The sequence below is a fragment of the Trichomycterus rosablanca genome, chromosome 13 (genome assembly GCF_030014385.1).
Source record: "Trichomycterus rosablanca isolate fTriRos1 chromosome 13, fTriRos1.hap1, whole genome shotgun sequence".
In the NCBI taxonomy this organism is placed as follows: domain Eukaryota; kingdom Metazoa; phylum Chordata; class Actinopteri; order Siluriformes; family Trichomycteridae; genus Trichomycterus; species Trichomycterus rosablanca.
In genome coordinates this window covers 31,708,444-31,725,671 of record NC_086000.1, presented here as the reverse complement: position 1 = coordinate 31,725,671, position 17,228 = coordinate 31,708,444, and the positions used below count along the sequence as shown (strand labels likewise).

At 41.6% G+C, this 17,228-nt stretch overlaps 1 protein-coding gene across 1 annotated transcript in view; it reads left to right on the top strand.

Moving 5' to 3' along the window:
* LOC134324986 (AT-rich interactive domain-containing protein 1B-like) overlaps positions 1-17,228 on the top strand; it is a 318,447-nt gene that overhangs the window by 281,530 nt on the left and 19,689 nt on the right. The window contains exons 9-10 of the mRNA XM_063006964.1: positions 10,678-10,790; positions 15,804-15,910. Of these exons, the coding sequence (XP_062863034.1) occupies positions 10,678-10,790; positions 15,804-15,910 (220 nt within the window). The remainder of the gene's footprint in view (positions 1-10,677; positions 10,791-15,803; positions 15,911-17,228) is intronic.

Sequence of the window (17,228 nt, the reverse complement as noted above, 5' to 3'; positions counted from 1 at the left end):
GTTAAAGATTACAGTAGGTGCTAATACTTGGTGCTAACCTCATCAGCAAGGCTGTTGTCCAGTTATTACTGGATGGTGTTCAAGGCTTCTGTTTATAGAAAGTGTATGGATGAGAAGTACCTCAAATACCTATCAGAAACAGTAGCCTTGGAGCTGCAGATCAAAATTAAGAGGCACATTTTGAGCACCAATCATGTATTGACTAACTGACCACATCTGAGTGAATCTGAGGTAGGTGGAAATTTGTGTAAGTAGGTTGTTGATATAGTGTTTATTCAACTTTAACTTGGGGTCTGTTTGAAAACCTAGTGATCTCTCTACATAGACGCATTTTACGTCATCCTACACTCTCCAGAGAAGAAGACTCCGAAGTCCGAATTCTTAGCTGCCTTAAAATCCAGCCTAGTAAGGTGCCTTATTTTGAAGTTATAATCTGATTGAACAACGAGGGGGCGTCCGATGATTCCTTAGCGGTGAAGGCAATCCCAGCATTCAGTGCGGCACAACTTTTTTCACAAAAAATTACAAATATGGGTGGCGCTCAGGTGGTGTAGCGGTAAAACACTTGTTGGTTCGAATCTCAGCTCTGCCATCCACCTACACGAACAATGATTGGCTGTTATTCAGGGAGGTGAGCCGGAGGGGATTTGTCATAACTGATGCATCTACGACCTTTGCTGGCTGATTGATGGCGCCTGCGCAGAGTTGGGGAATAATGCTGATCAGGGTGTGGCTCTCTATACACAAAGCTGATCTGCATATGGACTCGCCCTGTGCAGGTGAAAAACTTAGTCTGTTCTACACACGTGTCGGAGGGGGTGTGTTAGTTACGGCTCTTCTCAGTCAGAAGTAGAGGTCAACATCAGTAAAGAGGAAGTGGAATGCAATCGGGTAATTGGATACCACTAGATTAAGAGAAAAATTCTTATTGATTTTTTATTTGTATAAAGGTGTACAAGTGTCATTTTTTGGGCAAGTGGCAAATTTGGGCTTGTCAGTGACAATTTAACCATTTCGGTACACGGAGGGAGACGTTAGCTGGCATGCTAGTGGGTTGTGCCACCTCAGCCCATTGGTTTGAATGGCCTGTGGCTAACTGTGTTAGCTTGGTAAGGTAAACTGCAGGGACATAATTGCTAAGTAGTGTGTCTTAATAATCTGCCTTATAAGTTGATGTCTTATTAGAATCCTCTCTACTAAGGCAGCTGCCTAGGTAGGCATTAGGCAGCAAGGCAGCTCACTAGGTTTTCAGACAGACCCGTACTTTCATGCAATGAGCATGAACATGCCTTATTCACCAACTGCTGTTGATGCTGTGTTGGTTTTGCTGCAGTTAAGTAAAATGTTGACAGCGTGTTTGGTTTAGCCGTGTTTCATCCATCACCGATCGCTCACGCGGCCGGAGAACGACAGCAGCTAGTGGAAGGAGACAGTGTGTCACCTCCATCACCCATCAATATACCGCTCTCAGACAGCATGGTGGTAAAATCAGCACTGCTGCCCAGGCGGAGGCAGAGAGAGGAAGGCAGGGTTACCCTGGGCAGCAGTGCTGATTTTACCACCATGCTGTCTGAGAGCTGAATATACGCCCTGCACTGTTTTCGATGGCGCCCCACGCATATATTAAGCGTGATTAAACGACACACTTTCCCTCCATCAAGTGTTTTAATGGCTTTTCTGATGACATGAATTAGGAATAATGGAGGCGCACGCCACAGCGTAAAGAGCGCTTGTTTTTTATGTTGTTGTGTTTATTGCATTATGCACACCAGAGCCTCAGTTCATGTTATAAAAGAATAAAAAGCCACGTGAAATATTTCGCCTCACATCGTTGAAATGAGCGATTAAGGCAGCGGGCTCGATCCGGACGGATGAAAGTGCCTCGTTTGCCATCTCGCTTACACCGAAATCAATCCTGAGAGAAGATTACATCCAGTGTGTGTCATGTAACACAGCCAATGACTAATTACATCTGTGAGACGAGATTACGATGAGCTTTGGCGCACATGAATCCCACTTGTTACTCATTGTGTGTCGGTTTTACCCGTGGCGTTGCAGCGCGGCGGCTCTGACGGCCCCGTGACTGACGCTAATCCTGCTTGTATGTTTTTCAATTTTGCTTTTATCTCACTTGGTGAATCGTGCAGATTTATTTCAGATGTTCAGAGTGTTCAATTGGTGTTTCATCTTTTATCATGTCTCTGCTGAGGCTTGATACTGTGGATCGTGGGTCTAAGTTAGGGGCTTCTGTCCACCAGGGGGCCTTATTGAGCTAAAAGAGGAGGTTAAAAAGGAGGTTAAAGAATCACATGTCGAAGGGGACATAAAACGCTTAAAGTATTAACGTTAAAATGCTAGCGCACCAGAGTTGGGGTTTCGAATACATCGTATTGAATCTCAGCTCTGCCTCCCGACTGGGCTGGGCGGCTGCATGAACAATGATTGGCTGTTGTTCAGGGTTAGGGGTAAAAAGTCGGATCATAGGTCCTCATAGCTGGTGCAACTGCGGCCCCTGCTGGCTGGCTGATGGCGCCTGCACAGGGCTGAGGAATAATGCTGATGGGGGTGTTGCCCTCCGTACACAGTGCCCGTCGGTGTATGAACTCGACTCGTGGAGGTGAGAAATGCAGTCTGTACTGACTGTACGTACCGGAGGGGGCGTATGTCAGTTGAGAGGTGTCCTCAGTCAGCGGTGAAGGGTCGAATCAGTATAGAGGACGCAATCAGGGTAATTGGACACGACTAGATTAGGGGAGAAAATTGGGGGAAAAAGTGAAAAAAAAAAAAAGTAGTAACGTTAAAAAAATATACACAGATAAGGCATAACATTATGACCACCTTCCTAATATTGTGTTGGTCCCCCTTTTGCTGCCCCATACACAACAAACTGTGATGCACTGTGTATTCTGACACCTTTCTATCAGAACCAGCATTAACAGCAATTTGAGCTACAGTAGCTCGTCTGTTGGATCAGACCACAAAGGCCAGCCTTCCCTTCGCTTCCCATGTGCATCAATGAGCCTTGGTCGCCCATGACCCTGTCGCCGGTTTACCACTGTTCTTTCCTTGGACCACTTTTGATAGATACATTTCCACTGCAGACCGGGAACACCCCACAAGAGCTGCCATCACAATTTGGCCCTTGTCAAACTCTCTCAAATCCTTACGCTTGTCCATTTTGTCCACTAACAGGTGCCATGATGAAAAGATGAGTCTTATTCACTTCACCTGTCAGTGGTCATAATGTTATGCCTTGTCGGTGTATAATGGATTCACACTCTAAAAATCCTTACAGGTTTAACAGTCAGTGATAATAGATTAAAAATGATGAGCTATTTGAAATACATTTTTTAAACTAATGTACTACCATACAAGTGACTTCAACATTACATTAGCAAAGTCTGTAATACACAGTCGAGTCACATTATTAGGACCACCAGCTAATATCCAGAGTAACTGCCGTGTGCAGCACGAACAGCAGCTACAGGGGCTGGGAGTGACTCAGTAAGGTCCTGGTAGGTTGTCTCAGGTATCTGGACCATGCTGGCTGCAGTGAATCCCACAGCTGCTGAAGGGAGCGTGGGGGACAATACATAGAGTGAACATGGCGATCGAGGTGGTCCCACAGATCCCACTCTTGTGGTCAATATTTCAGAGCACTCATGACTGAAACACTTAAATACTTAAGCTATTAGATTTGTTTGAATCCTTTAAAACACAGTTCAGTTTCGTCTTCTGCCATAATGTGACTAAAACAGCAAGCCATTACTGCGACTGCTGTCCAACTAACTTATTCCATGAAGTAAACACTAATGCCATAGCAAATAAAGCATAATTTTATTAGTTTACATTATTAAATAATGAATAAGATATAATAATTTGTAATTATTACAGTTCTGCATGAAAATCAATAAGGTCTTAAAAATTACTAACAATTAGGGAATAAGCATTAAAGAAGACAAGCAAATAACTTTCAATAATAATAATAATAATAATAACAGGGCGGCATGGTAGCTTGATGGGTAGTGCTGTCACCTCACAGCAAGAAGGTCCTGGGTTTGATTCCCAGGTGGAGCATTCTGGGTCCTTTTTGTGTGAAGTTTGCATGTTCTCCCTGTATCTGCCTGGGTTTTCCTGGTTTTCTCCCATAGTACTAAGACATGCGGTCAGGTTAACTGGAGATACTAATGTCCCCCTAGGTATGAGTGTGTGTGTATGTATGAGTGTGTGTGTATGTGTGAGTGTGTGTGTATGTGTGTGTGCCCTGTAATAGACTGGCGCCTTTCTGGGGTGTTTCCTATCATTCGTCACAGTGAATCAGAGCCATTGCGGCCCTTAATACAATAAAGCAGTGGTAAAACTATAAATGAATGAATAATAATAATAATAATAATAATAATGATAATAATAATAATGTAGCGTCACCGCTAGGAGGCCGCCACGGGCTTTACCCAGAAGCCCTTGCGGCCATGCTGTCCGTGCTCACCGTGGCCGTGTAGCCCAGTGTTGGGGATGTGGTGGCTACGGTGAGGGCTGGATAGGCAGCTGTAATGTTTGTCTGTTGTATGAATGTATGTGTGTATGAATGAGTGTCTGTCCTATACCACTGAGTGAACTGCCAAAGGCAGCTCACTCGCGGCCCCGACGCTCTTCCTTCCTACTCGCCGGTGCCACATTGGTGTCAGAAGTGGGATTGTGGCGTTTGGGTGGCTCTGGTGGTTCAGTGGGCCAATATGCCTGGTCTGTCCGATTGCGCTAGCCCAGGTGGCTGTGGGGGCAGGATGCCTGGACCAGCAGTGGGTGGAAGAGCGGCTCGGCAGTGTAATGGGGTGCGGTCCGGCCGAGGAGCCACCCAGTGAACGCTGGTGAGTTGGTCACCGGGTCGGTTGACCATTAGGGAGGGGGCAATGTAGCGTCACCTCTAGGGGGCCGCCACGGGCTTTACCCAGAAGCCCTTCCGGCCATGCTGTCCGTGCTCACCGTGGCCGTGTAGCCCAGTGTTGGGGATGTGGTGGCTATGGTGAGGGCTGGATAGGCAGCTGTAATGTTTGTCTGTTGTATGAATGTATGTGTGTTTGAATGAGTGTCTGTCCTAAACCACTGAGCGAACTGCCAAGGGCAGCTCGCTCGCGGCCCCGACGCTCTCCTTCCTACTCGCCGGCGCCACAATAATAACAATGATAATTATAGACAAATGTATTTATATAAAGGTAAGAATAAGAACATAAGAGACGCTGTGAGTTCAAAGCTTTTGTTTTTTCTGATCTTATGGTTGTGATGAAGAAACTGAGTTTCTCACTCTACAGTCTCTCCATTCTCACCCAGCAAAATCTACATTTTTCAATTTTCTGGGAGGTAAAGAAATGAGGTATTTTGAAGGTATTTCTTGTAGACAGGAGACTCTGATATGTTCATATTTCATACATAAAAGGCGAAAGTAAAACTTCTTTTCTTCGTCTTCTAATGAACAGTGTTTACAGATCCTGTCCTCCAGGTTTTCCACTGCCGTCCTGTTTTAATAGGCAGGTTATGATAATCTTTTTTGAATTGTTATTTTATTGTTTTATATTTGCCTCTTTCTGGTTTTTAATTTTGGTTAGATATTCTGCTAATGTGTATTTTCTCTCTCTCTCTCTCTCTCTCTCTCTCTCTCTCTCTCTCTCTCTCTCTCTTTCTCTCTCTCACACACACACACACACACACTCAGTTTAATTCAATTTAATTCAAAGAGCTTTAGAGCTGGTACAATATTGCTAAGCAATGAAATTACAGATTTGTAAAAGAGAAAATTGCAATAAAAGAAACATTGTGTGTGTGTGTGTGTGTAACTGAACTGAAAGATTATGAACTTAAATTATTTATGCTTTTTACTTACTATAACTTTTGTTAAAAATAATGTTATGTATACATATCTACTATGTTTCATCAAACAGAGGTTCTGGAGGTCCTTCAAGGTTCCTATCAAGGTACTTTCTTGTCCTGTTCAGGGAGTTTTTGCTTGTTTATTAGGATTTAAACATCATGTTTTACACACTTTGGTTACATTCATGACAGAAACGTTAGTTACTCGTTACACAAGTCATGGACAATTTTGTATCTCCAATTGACCTCACTCATGCCTTTGTACTGTGGGAGGAAACCGAAGCTCCCGGAGGAAACTCACACACTTACCCACTGAGCCACCGTGCCGCCCATCCTGAAATCTGTAAAGCTGCTTTACAAATTAAGCTCTATGCAAATAAATTAGACTGGATTTGGTGGGAGCTTAAAATCTGTTTAAACTTCCTCAAATTCTAAACAAGTAGATGTTTGTATTTTTGGACAGTGAGTGTAGAAACAAGGAGGTGGTTTTAATATTATGACTGATCGGTGTCTGTATTTCTGGACAGTGTTAAGAAACTGCAGCTTGCTGGTGGCCGTTTTGCTCATGCACAGTGTGCACATTCTTTGCTCTGTAGGGATGCAGGATAACTTCTGTCTTCTGTCTTGATGGCCAGTTTATGTGCACAAGTCTGTACTATGGCATTGTGGTTCTCTCTGGTGGTGCTTTGTTATTTTGCTTTACCACGATTGTGCATTTAGTGTGTGTGTGTGTGTGTGTGTGTGTGTGTGTTTTGCTTGTGTGCTGCAGGTTGTTAATAAGACTGACGTTTTGAAAACCTTTTAGAGCGTGGAGAAAACACGAGATTGATTCCTGCCATCACCATGGCAACTAATAACGGGATCCTTTTCAGGAGCACACCTTAATTAGCTGAATTAGTACTCTGGGCGGTGGGGTGTACCTCGAGAAGCCATTTCTCCTGAAAAGAAACTGCACATGTATCTTTGTTATTGGAAATCAGGCGGCCTGAGTGCTTGGACGCTGGTAGCACACAGTGATGTTTCAGGTTATTATTATTCGTGCACATTAATAATATACAGTAATAATAATTGTTATTGTTATTGTTATTGTTATTATTTTTATTATTATTATTATTATTATTATTATTATTGTTATTATTATTATTGTTGTTATTATTATTATCATTATTATTACTATTATTATTATCATTATTATTATTATTATTATTATTATTATTATTATTATTATTATCAAGTGGTTACATAAACAGTATTTTTATTTTAGTATTTTTATTAGTAAGATGTTTTTCCCTGCAACCATATTATAAAATGCTACCCATTTAGCAATGAAGTGCTGCATGTTTTCATTTGTGAGCAGTCAGAATTAAGGCGGAGTCAACCACGTCAGTCCAGCTCTGTGTTTTTCAGATGCCTTAGCATCCTCATTCAGAGACATGCTTTTTGATCACACAAATCACACAAATCAGTGATCAAATGGTCTTCAAATTTCCCCACCTTATTTGCAAAAGCCAATTTATTATTTGCCAGCATACATTCAGCTCTTTAAACATTTAAACCACATTATACTTGCCGCTCAGGTGGCGCAGCTGTAAAACAAGCTAGCACGTCTGGGCGGGGTGGCTACATGAACAACGATTGGCTGTTGTTCACAGGGTTCTTCAAATTCGACCTCTGCTGGCTAATTGATGGCATCTGCGCAGAGTTGAGGAACAATGCTGATCAGGGTGTGGCTGTCTGTGCACAAGGCTGATCCGCATATGAACTCACCTCATGCAGGTGATAAGATGCAGTCAGTACTGCACACGTGTTGGAGGGGGCGTGTGTCCTCAGTCAGCAGTGGAGGGTTGTATCGGTAACGCAATCAGGGTAATTGGATACGACCAGATTAGGGGACAAAATTGGGGGAAAAAGTTGGACAAAATGAGGGGGAAAAAACACATTATACTTAGACATACTGAGACTGGTTATGTTTGAGTTATAGTGGATTGTAACAAGAAAACTTTATTGGCTCTCCTATCAGAATGAGAGCTGAGTTTTCGTCTTTCCACTTCAAAGCAAGTGACTGGTCACAGTTAAAACATCATGGTGAAGTGACAGCAAATTCAAAGTGGCACTTATACACTAACACAGTCCTGGTTCAGCATTCACAAAGCTATGTGAGCACCTCTCCATGATGAAACTGGATATCCAGTTTCTTAAGCATGGGTATTAATATGGCCAATCAAATAATTTTGTTTTATGGTAATTGAGTACTTGAAAGTAAACAGCTTCATTGCAGGTAGTAGATTGTAATTTTTTTAATTAATTCTTATTTTTTCAGCTGCACACAGTTGGCACAGTTTTGTTTTTTTTAATACCGGATGCCATTTCTGATGCACTCCTTTTATTTGTATCCAGGCTTTGTAAAGGCATCTGGAGCACACTGACAACTGCACCTCTCAATGTCTAGGCTGTTTCGGTCATCCCTCTGACATTAGCCGATCATGTCCATGCAGACACCCAACCGACCAATAACAATACCGAGATCTGAACCCCGGATCCCTGTATCTCAGCATTAGTAAGCTAATATACTTTACCGCTGTGGCACCTGAGCAGCCTTTTTGTAATTATCTGATCAATAAAACTATATAAACACACACATATTTAGAATTGCTCATCAGTAGAATCAGTACTAAATAGTGCAAAAAAACCAACAACTGCACACACTGATGGTACAGTTTTAATGAATGTGTAGCGGAGGGGGATTAGACCCTCCAAAGGAAACACTGGTTGAGGCGGCGAACCAATGGAATGTTGTATTCCGATAAGAGAACACAAATAGGCAGAGAGCTGTGTCTCATTAAATAGCATGGATAGACATGGTTGCCATAACATGGATATGTAATGTTAGTCAAAGAAAGTGTTCAAATGCTGTGGCAATTAAGCTGTGTTTACAGGCTCTGGTAAATAGGATGGGTTTACAAGTTTGGGTCGAGCACACACAGCAAACAGCAATGTTATAACAGCAAACCATCAGGAGAACTTCCATACCAACTGTTTGGTCTCTCCTCGCGCTTTAAATATGGCGAAGCCCAGTGACGCCATGTTTGCGTGTTTTCAGGTGGTACCAATGGACTTTCATACAGAATGTATCTTTTGTTATGACATCCTCTGGGAGACAATGTACTCAGGACAGAAATAATGAAGGAAAACTTGTTTGTATCTGTTAGTTCAATTACTGAATAATAGATACGTGGAACACATATATTACATTACGTATTGCAATGTATTTAGATGAATGATGCACATAGAAATCCAAAACATGTTTTTACGTCATTAATTTGATGGAAATTTCTATGTCTATTGTGAGCAAGTTTTTGGTGTGAGTGAGCTTGAGTGCTTGTGAAGTGTTGTAAAAAAATAACAGCAGTGTGTTCCTCAATAGCCCTTCACCTCTCTGTACTGTTACTGACGCACCTCAGAGAAGGTGACACTCCGGCAGAAAATATTTCCTTAGAAATTCATAAAACCTTGAGAACACGTTAATGCTCAGATCTTGTCTTTCTTTAACAATGTTTAAACCTCAATTCAAACTGACGACAGAGGATTGATTAACTGTTTAATTAATTCAGTTCAGTACTGTTCAGCTCAGTTAAACTCAGTTTATTACATTTAGATGTGTATTTATTTTTTTATTTTTTTATTTATGGTTTTATTTAGTTCAGTTTGCTTTAATTTCATTCAATTCAGTGTAGTTCAGTTAATTATTACTGCATTATTGCAGTGGTTATGTGCGGTTAAATGTTGCGCCAAACATTGCAATTAACAACAGCAGCCGCTCAGGTGGCACAGCGGTAAAAACACACGCTGGTACACATCGTATCGAATCTCAGCTCTGCTTGCCGGCTGGGCTGAGCAGCCATATGAACAACGATTGGCCTGTTGTTCATGGGTGGGTTAAGCTGGATAGGGACTCTCTCATAACTGATCTGGGAAGGATCAGGCTGTGTCTCTCCGTACACAGAGCTGGTCCGCAGCTGATCTCGTCTGGTGTGGGTGACTAAATGCATACGGCTGCTGCCCACATGTCGGAGGGGGCGTGGGTTAGCTTCGTTCAACTCAATCAGAGCAGGGGCTGGCATTAGGAAGCATTAGGAAGCATGATGCAATTGGACAGGAGGAAGTCAGGAGAAAAAAAGGAGAAAATGCATAAACAAAATATAAAAAAACAGTAACAACAGCAGAATTGTGTTAATGTTTACTTTAATTTTTGTGTTTAAAATATTTAATCATAGAAAACATTTCATCTGAATTTTAAAAGCACTTATTTGGTTTAGGGACCAAATAAGAAAAACACAGACTGAGCTATGAATATCAGAAGTTTTCAGGATGGGCTATACTGCTTCTGCATATCAGCAAGATTTAAGTCACACTCAGGTGTGTGTCGATTTGTACGTAGTTAATAAGTGAGAGGGATCTGCTGTATGTCACATCTGACTCACAAGAGCTATGTTTCCTAATAAAAGGACTAATCTCCCAAAAGTGAAGTCTCGCCAATGTACACAAGTACAGTACAATGAAATGCTTTTCCACAATTTCCACATATCTCAGCTTGTGAAAAAGCTGGGGTCAGAGCTCAGATTCAGCCATTGTATGGCACCCTTAAGCCAAGAATTTTAAGGGCCTTGCTCAGGGGCCTAACAGTGGCTGCATGGCTTATAGCTGCTAGTTGGACATAACAGGTGGCTAGTGCAACAACTGTTTTTTTAATAATCAAACAGGCCCAAGAAACATAAATAATAAGAATAACTTATTTTTCTTTCTTTCTTCTCTCAGGCAGGGTGGTTACTGTGGAATGATGGGCACCAGCACTTCCTACAGCCAGTCAGTGGGAAATGCCACCATGATAATGTCACCACAGAGCTCCAGCTCCAACACATCACCTCCAGGTAACCCTACCTTCACTAAAAATCAACAGCATGGACGTTCTATTGCTGCTCCACATTGAACAACAGTTCAGCTTTCTAGCTACATTAGGACGCTGGTTTAGTGAGAGAAAACAGTGGTAGGTAGTGGCAGTGATAGCTCACGGGTTAAGGTACTGGACTAGTTATCAGTAGGGTGCCAGTTCAAGTGCCAAGTTGCCACTGTTGGGCCCCTGAGCAAGGCCCTTAACCCCCAATTGCTTAAAATTGGATGTAGGCATAACTGTAAGCTGGTTTGGATAAAAAGCATCTGCTAAATGCTGAAAATGTAAATGTAAAACAGATCCCTGATATTTCTACGTCAATAAATGATTAAAAAATATAGGTGACTCAGTTAATTGAATGTGTGCTGGACAGCAGTAAAATAATCCTGGGGTCCTGGGTTTGATCCTGACCTCCAGTGACTGTTTGTAAGCAGTTAAGCATGTTCTCATGTCAGAGTTTGAGAGTTTCTCCCGGGTACTCCGGATTTCCTCCCACCATTACAAAACAGTAGATGGTGGATTGTTAATTGCCCCTAGGTACTAGTGAATGGGTACAGAACCTCTTGCAGTGAATAGACACCATGTCTTGGGTGTCTTGGAAAATCTGGGTAATTTTAAATAAATAAGTTTATATAAATGAACAGGCATGTACACATTTAGCCTGATTTGCATCTTCAACATGTTTTTACATCAAACTACTTCAAAAGAAATCTCTGGGTCTATTGTGAGCATGTTTTTGGTGTGAGTTTAAGTGCTTGTGAAGTGTTTCTTTAAAAAAAATAATAATAATAATAAAAGCAGTGTGCTCCTCAATAACCCTTCACCCCTCTGCACTGTTACTGACGCACCTCAGAGAAGGTGACACAAAATATTTCTTTGAAAATTCATAAAACCCTGAGACACTCTGTGCTGAGCCTGTTAAAACTCTTTCTGCAGCCTCCAAGGTTGTTAAAGAAAAGCAGTTTTTGTTTGGATTGTTCAGAGTTTTGTACAGGGAGTGTAGTAAAGGGGTGATCCTTCGACCTCTGCACACATTCATTTCTCATTCTGGTCTACTTCCACTATTATGTTCTTGTTTCTTTACCACTCACAGTTTTCTTAAGCATAGTTTTATAACTTTGTGTACAGAAAATTAGATTTTGGAGTCCACCACTTCAGCAAACTTTGATTAGATTGGGCAAAACATGTATAACTTTTTTTCAATTCCCAACTGTAAATGATAGTCCAAGGCAAATGTATAGTCTGAAAAATAGCATGTACTACCTAAAGTCATTATATTATATTTTTATACTTGCACATTAAGTGTTTAATCTACAGCAAATTGCAAACAGTTCAGAGTGGCTGTAAAGAATAGCATGTGTACACAATATACAATCTGACAATGGACATCCAATTTCAAAAACAAAAACCTCTATGTAAACTGTTCAGCTATAACAACAGCCACTTTTCTATGAAGGCTTTTTACAAGACTTTATCAGAATCAGAATCAGATTTAATGGCCAAGTATGTGAATACACACAAGGAATTTGGTTCCTGCTGGTGGTATCTCTTAAGCAATGTATACCTTAAACATTAAACACAAAATATACAAACAAACTATTATATACAAGCAATATACAGATATGTAAGTTAGCAGCAGCATGTTATATATTTACAAAACAGTAAAGTGCACAGCATGTAGAATGAGTACTACAAAGTGTTGTTAATTGGCAGCAGATGAATATTGTCATGCTTAAGTCTGTGTTGTCAGTCATTTATTTATTTAGGAGGGAGATGGCCTGTGGGAAGAAACCTGTATGTACAGGGGTTGGACAAAATAACTGAAACACCTGGTTTTAGACCACAATAATTTATTAGTATGGTGTAGGGCCTCCTTTTGCGGCCAATACAGCGTCAATTCGTCTTGGAAATGACATATACAAGTCCTGCACAGTGGTCAGAGGGATTTTAAGCCATTCTTCTTGCAGGATAGTGGCCAGGTCACTACGTGATGCTGGTGGAGGAAAACGTTTCCTGACTCGCTTCTCCAAAACACCCCAAAGTGGCTCAATAATATTTAGATCTGGTGACTGTGCAGGCCATGGGAGATGTTCAACTTCACTTTCATGTTCATCAAACCAATCTTTCACCAGTCTTGCTGTGTGTATTGGTGCATTGTCATCCTGATACACGGCACCGCCATTGGATGCACATGGTCCTCCAGAATGGTTCGGTAGTCCTTGGCAGTGACGCGCCCATCTAGCACAAGTATTGGGCCAAGGGAATGCCATGATATGGCAGCCCAAACCATCACTGATCCACCCCCATGCTTCACTCTGGGCATGCAACAGTCTGGGTGGTATGCTTCTTTGGGGCTTCTCCACACCGTAACTCTCCCGGATGTGGGGAAAACAGTAAAGGTGGACTCATCAGAGAACAATACATGTTTCACATTGTCCACAGCCCAAGATTTGCGCTCCTTGCACCATTGAAACCGACGTTTGGCATTGGCACGAGTGACCAAAGGTTTGGCTATAGCAGCCCGGCCGTGTATATTGACCCTGTGGAGCTCCCGACGGACAGTTCTGGTGGAAACAGGAGAGTTGAGGTGCACATTTAATTCTGCCGTGATTTGGGCAGCCGTGGTTTTATGTTTTTTGGATACAATCCGGGTTAGCACCCGAACATCCCTTTCAGACAGCTTCCTCTTGCGTCCACAGTTAATCCTGTTGGATGTGGTTTGTCCTTCTTGGTGGTATGCTGACATTACCCTGGATACCGTGGCTCTTGATACATCACAAAGACTTGCTGTCTTGGTCACAGATGCGCCAGCAAGACGTGCACCAACAATTTGTCCTCTTTTGAACTCTGGTATGTCACCCATAATGTTGTGTGCATTGCAATATTTTGAGCAAAACTGTGCTCTTACCCTGCTAATTGAACCTTCACACTCTGCTCTTACTGGTGCAATGTGCAATTAATGAAGATTGGCCACCAGACTGGTCCAATTTAGCCATGAAACCTCCCACACTAAAATGACAGGTGTTTCAGTTATTTTGTCCAGCCCCTGTATGTAGTATGTCTGTGGGAATGTATGTAGTATGTCTGTGGGGATTTGTGCCCATTCAGTCAAAAGAGCATCTGTATGGTGCCCAGGTGGCGCAGCGGGATGTTCCGCTAGCACACCAGTGCCGAGATTCTGAACTCCTCGGTTCGAAACCCGGCGTTGCCAATGGTCGGCTGCAGCAGACTCGGTTCTGTGGGTGGGGTCTTAAAAAAAAAACGCTGTGTAAGGACCCTGATTGGCAGATAGAGAGGCGCCTGTGCAGAGTGCATAGGTGAAAAAGGGTTCCGCTAAGGCAGGGGTTTTCAACCTTTTTGGACATGCGCCCCAACTCCATGTGCCGGCCTTGAAATTTCTCATTTCACTGATTTATCTTCACTGTTAGCCCTATTTTTAAGTTTTGATAGTCAAAGGTCCCTTTTTCAGACTTAGCTGGATAACATTAAAAGTGCGTGTGTGCATTGCTGAGACTAATGAAATGTCTCCTGTGGGTGAAAAATGCATTGCTTTAGTTTTAGAAGTAAAAAAAATCTCGTGATGTCGCACAGGTTGAAAACCCCTGCGCTAAGGGCTGCACGTGGGTCGTCGGAGGTGTGAGCAGCAATATACTTACCTCGACTGCAATCAGGAAGATCCCCCAGCAGCGGAAGACAAACTGACTACACTAAATTGGGAGAAAATGGGAGAAAAATGCTTAAATAAAATAGAAAAAAGAGCATGTGTATGGCTGGGCACGGATGTTGGCCCAAATCATTCCAAAGCTGTTCTGTAGGACTGAGGTCAGGACTCTGTCCAGGCCACTGGAGTTTCAACCGAGCTTCTCTTCATGTCTTTATAGACCTTTCTATGTGCACAGGAGTACAGCCATGCTGGAACAGGAAAGGGTCTTCCCTTTTGGAACTGTTGCTCCAAAGTTGGAAGCATATAATTTTCTTTTTATAATTGATTCATTACACCTGTTAGCAACTGTTGTGGCTGAAATTCGATAAGCAGAAGGGGGGTACCCAAAGTTTTGTCCATATAAGCACTGGACCCAAGGTGCCAATCACAAAGCATTTATTCACAAATTCACTCACACGTCTAGAGTAGATGATTTAAGAGAACACCAGACAAAGAGTAAATGTATGCAACATATTTTAACTCAGTGATGTTATGTTGGTAAAGAGTGGGTAGACAAAGTACAAAATGCAGATGTGCCAGTAAGTGTGGCACATGGTTTTGGTCACATTACTTTTGATAGGCATATTTATTTTCTTAGAATAAATACATGGTGAAAATAAGCGAAATAATCCCAAAGACTCTTTATTAGCTCTTTTAACCTGTTAATCAATAATCAATAATAAAGCAACATGATGCAGTGAGTAATGCTATGATGATATAATCATGCTGTTTGTACAGTGCTAAGCCTAACAGCTTTACATTATTTTTTTGCTTTTTAGCAACAATAAAACCAGAGTGCAAAACTAGAAGCAAATTCAGAGATGTATTTTCTTCAACTAATTGATTATTACTGTGCACAGGCTATTGCAAAGTGTTAAAGATATGACCATGGACCTTGATATGCACCATTTATAAACAGACCGAGGGCTAAATTGGGTTCTACTGTGCTGCTACAGTTCCTCTGCCATCTATCCCGAGGCGATAACACAGAAGAGATTTGACCAGATTAACACACTCACTCACTTTGCCAGCTGCCCTCTGGGCACACACACAATCTCACATTTCAGCTCTAACAATGAGATACCAGTCACCAATATCAGTTGGCTATAATACCATTTGTCCAGTCCTACTGTCACTCTGGTGTTATGAGATGGATTTATGAATTTCATTTTGTTTTATTTGTTCTTATTGAAAATCTGAGTAAAACCCCAATCCAGCACCAATGCATATTTATTCTACATATGACATATGATGCATGTCATGATCTTTGAATTCTGGTGTTCTCCATAGGCTTGATGGGAGACAGTGGAGACATCCTGCTGCCTTCAGACTCTAAGCAAACATCTAGCAGTAAAGAGGAAGTACTTTCTGCTTCTGATCCTCCTAAACCCATAAAGGTACAGCTTACACTGACATAACATTTGGGATTTCCTTTCTTAATGCAGCTCATGCATAAAGGTTCATTGATAATAAGATAAATAATAAGATAATAAATGTGGTATTATATTATATTCTGTAATAGCCAACATTAAGACTCATAGTTTAGGGGTTAATTACATTAGGTTACCAAAACTGTTGGTAATTTATAATTAATTTTAGCAATTTTAGCATTTTTGGACATGGATCATTTGTTCAATGGTACAGTTTTTTGTTTTTTTTAAATTATGTATTAATATACATGTATTGTAATATACTATACATACATGTTGCCCAAGCACCTGCGATTATGTTAAAAGTCACATGTAGCTTAGCATGGCTCTCTGTGTGATACTGCTCTGTGTGGGAACTCAACACTGGCAGGTGACAAGAAGTGGCTGCAAATTAGACACACTCCAAAACGGGATCCACTCATACCAGCACAACACACACTAACACACCACCACCATGTCAGTGTCCCTGCAGTGCTGAGAATGATCCACCACCCAAATAATACCTGCCCTGTGGTGGTCCTGGGAGAGTCCTGACCATTGAAAAACAGCATGAAAGGGGACTTACAAAGCATGCAGAGAAACAGATGGACTACAGTCAGTAATTGTAGAACTACAAAGTGCTCCTATATGGTAAGTGGAGCTGATAAAATGGACAGTGAGTGTAGAAACAAGGAGGTGGTTTTAATGTTATGGCTGATCAGTGTATATTACATTTTTATAAATTATATATTAATATTTGTGACCCCAAGCCAAGGTTTCACCAGTGGTTCATTGTGCACCCAGGCAAAGTGGACTTAGGGGCCCATAAATATGTTTGGCAGTGTTTATTTCTTTTGTGTCTGTATTTTAATGATGTTGTTTAGTATTCATGCATAACAATATTTGCTGGATTTTGCCTAAAGCTTGTGCTGCTTCATATTTTGGCTAAAGGTTAAAGTCCATGTTTCAGAGGGAGGCATTTGAGCTCTTGCAATTTCCCTTTCACACAGAGCAGCGCTTTTTGTACTTCGACTCTGATCATCTTGTCTTATATTTCAACATTAATGTTTTGTTTTTCTCTGATAGTTATGGGTAGAGTTGAATTGTTTCGGCTATGAAAAGTGAAAAAGCTGTGCAATAAAAAAAGAACTGGAAGAACATGCCCAGTCCGTGCTTGTAGAAAATGTGGCACAGTAAGAGCGAAGTGAGAAAAATAGTAGTATTAGCTGTTGCTGACATCCAGACTATCTCTGGAACATGTAGTTGCACTGTGCTGAAGCTGTCACTACATGCAACGTGAGCACTT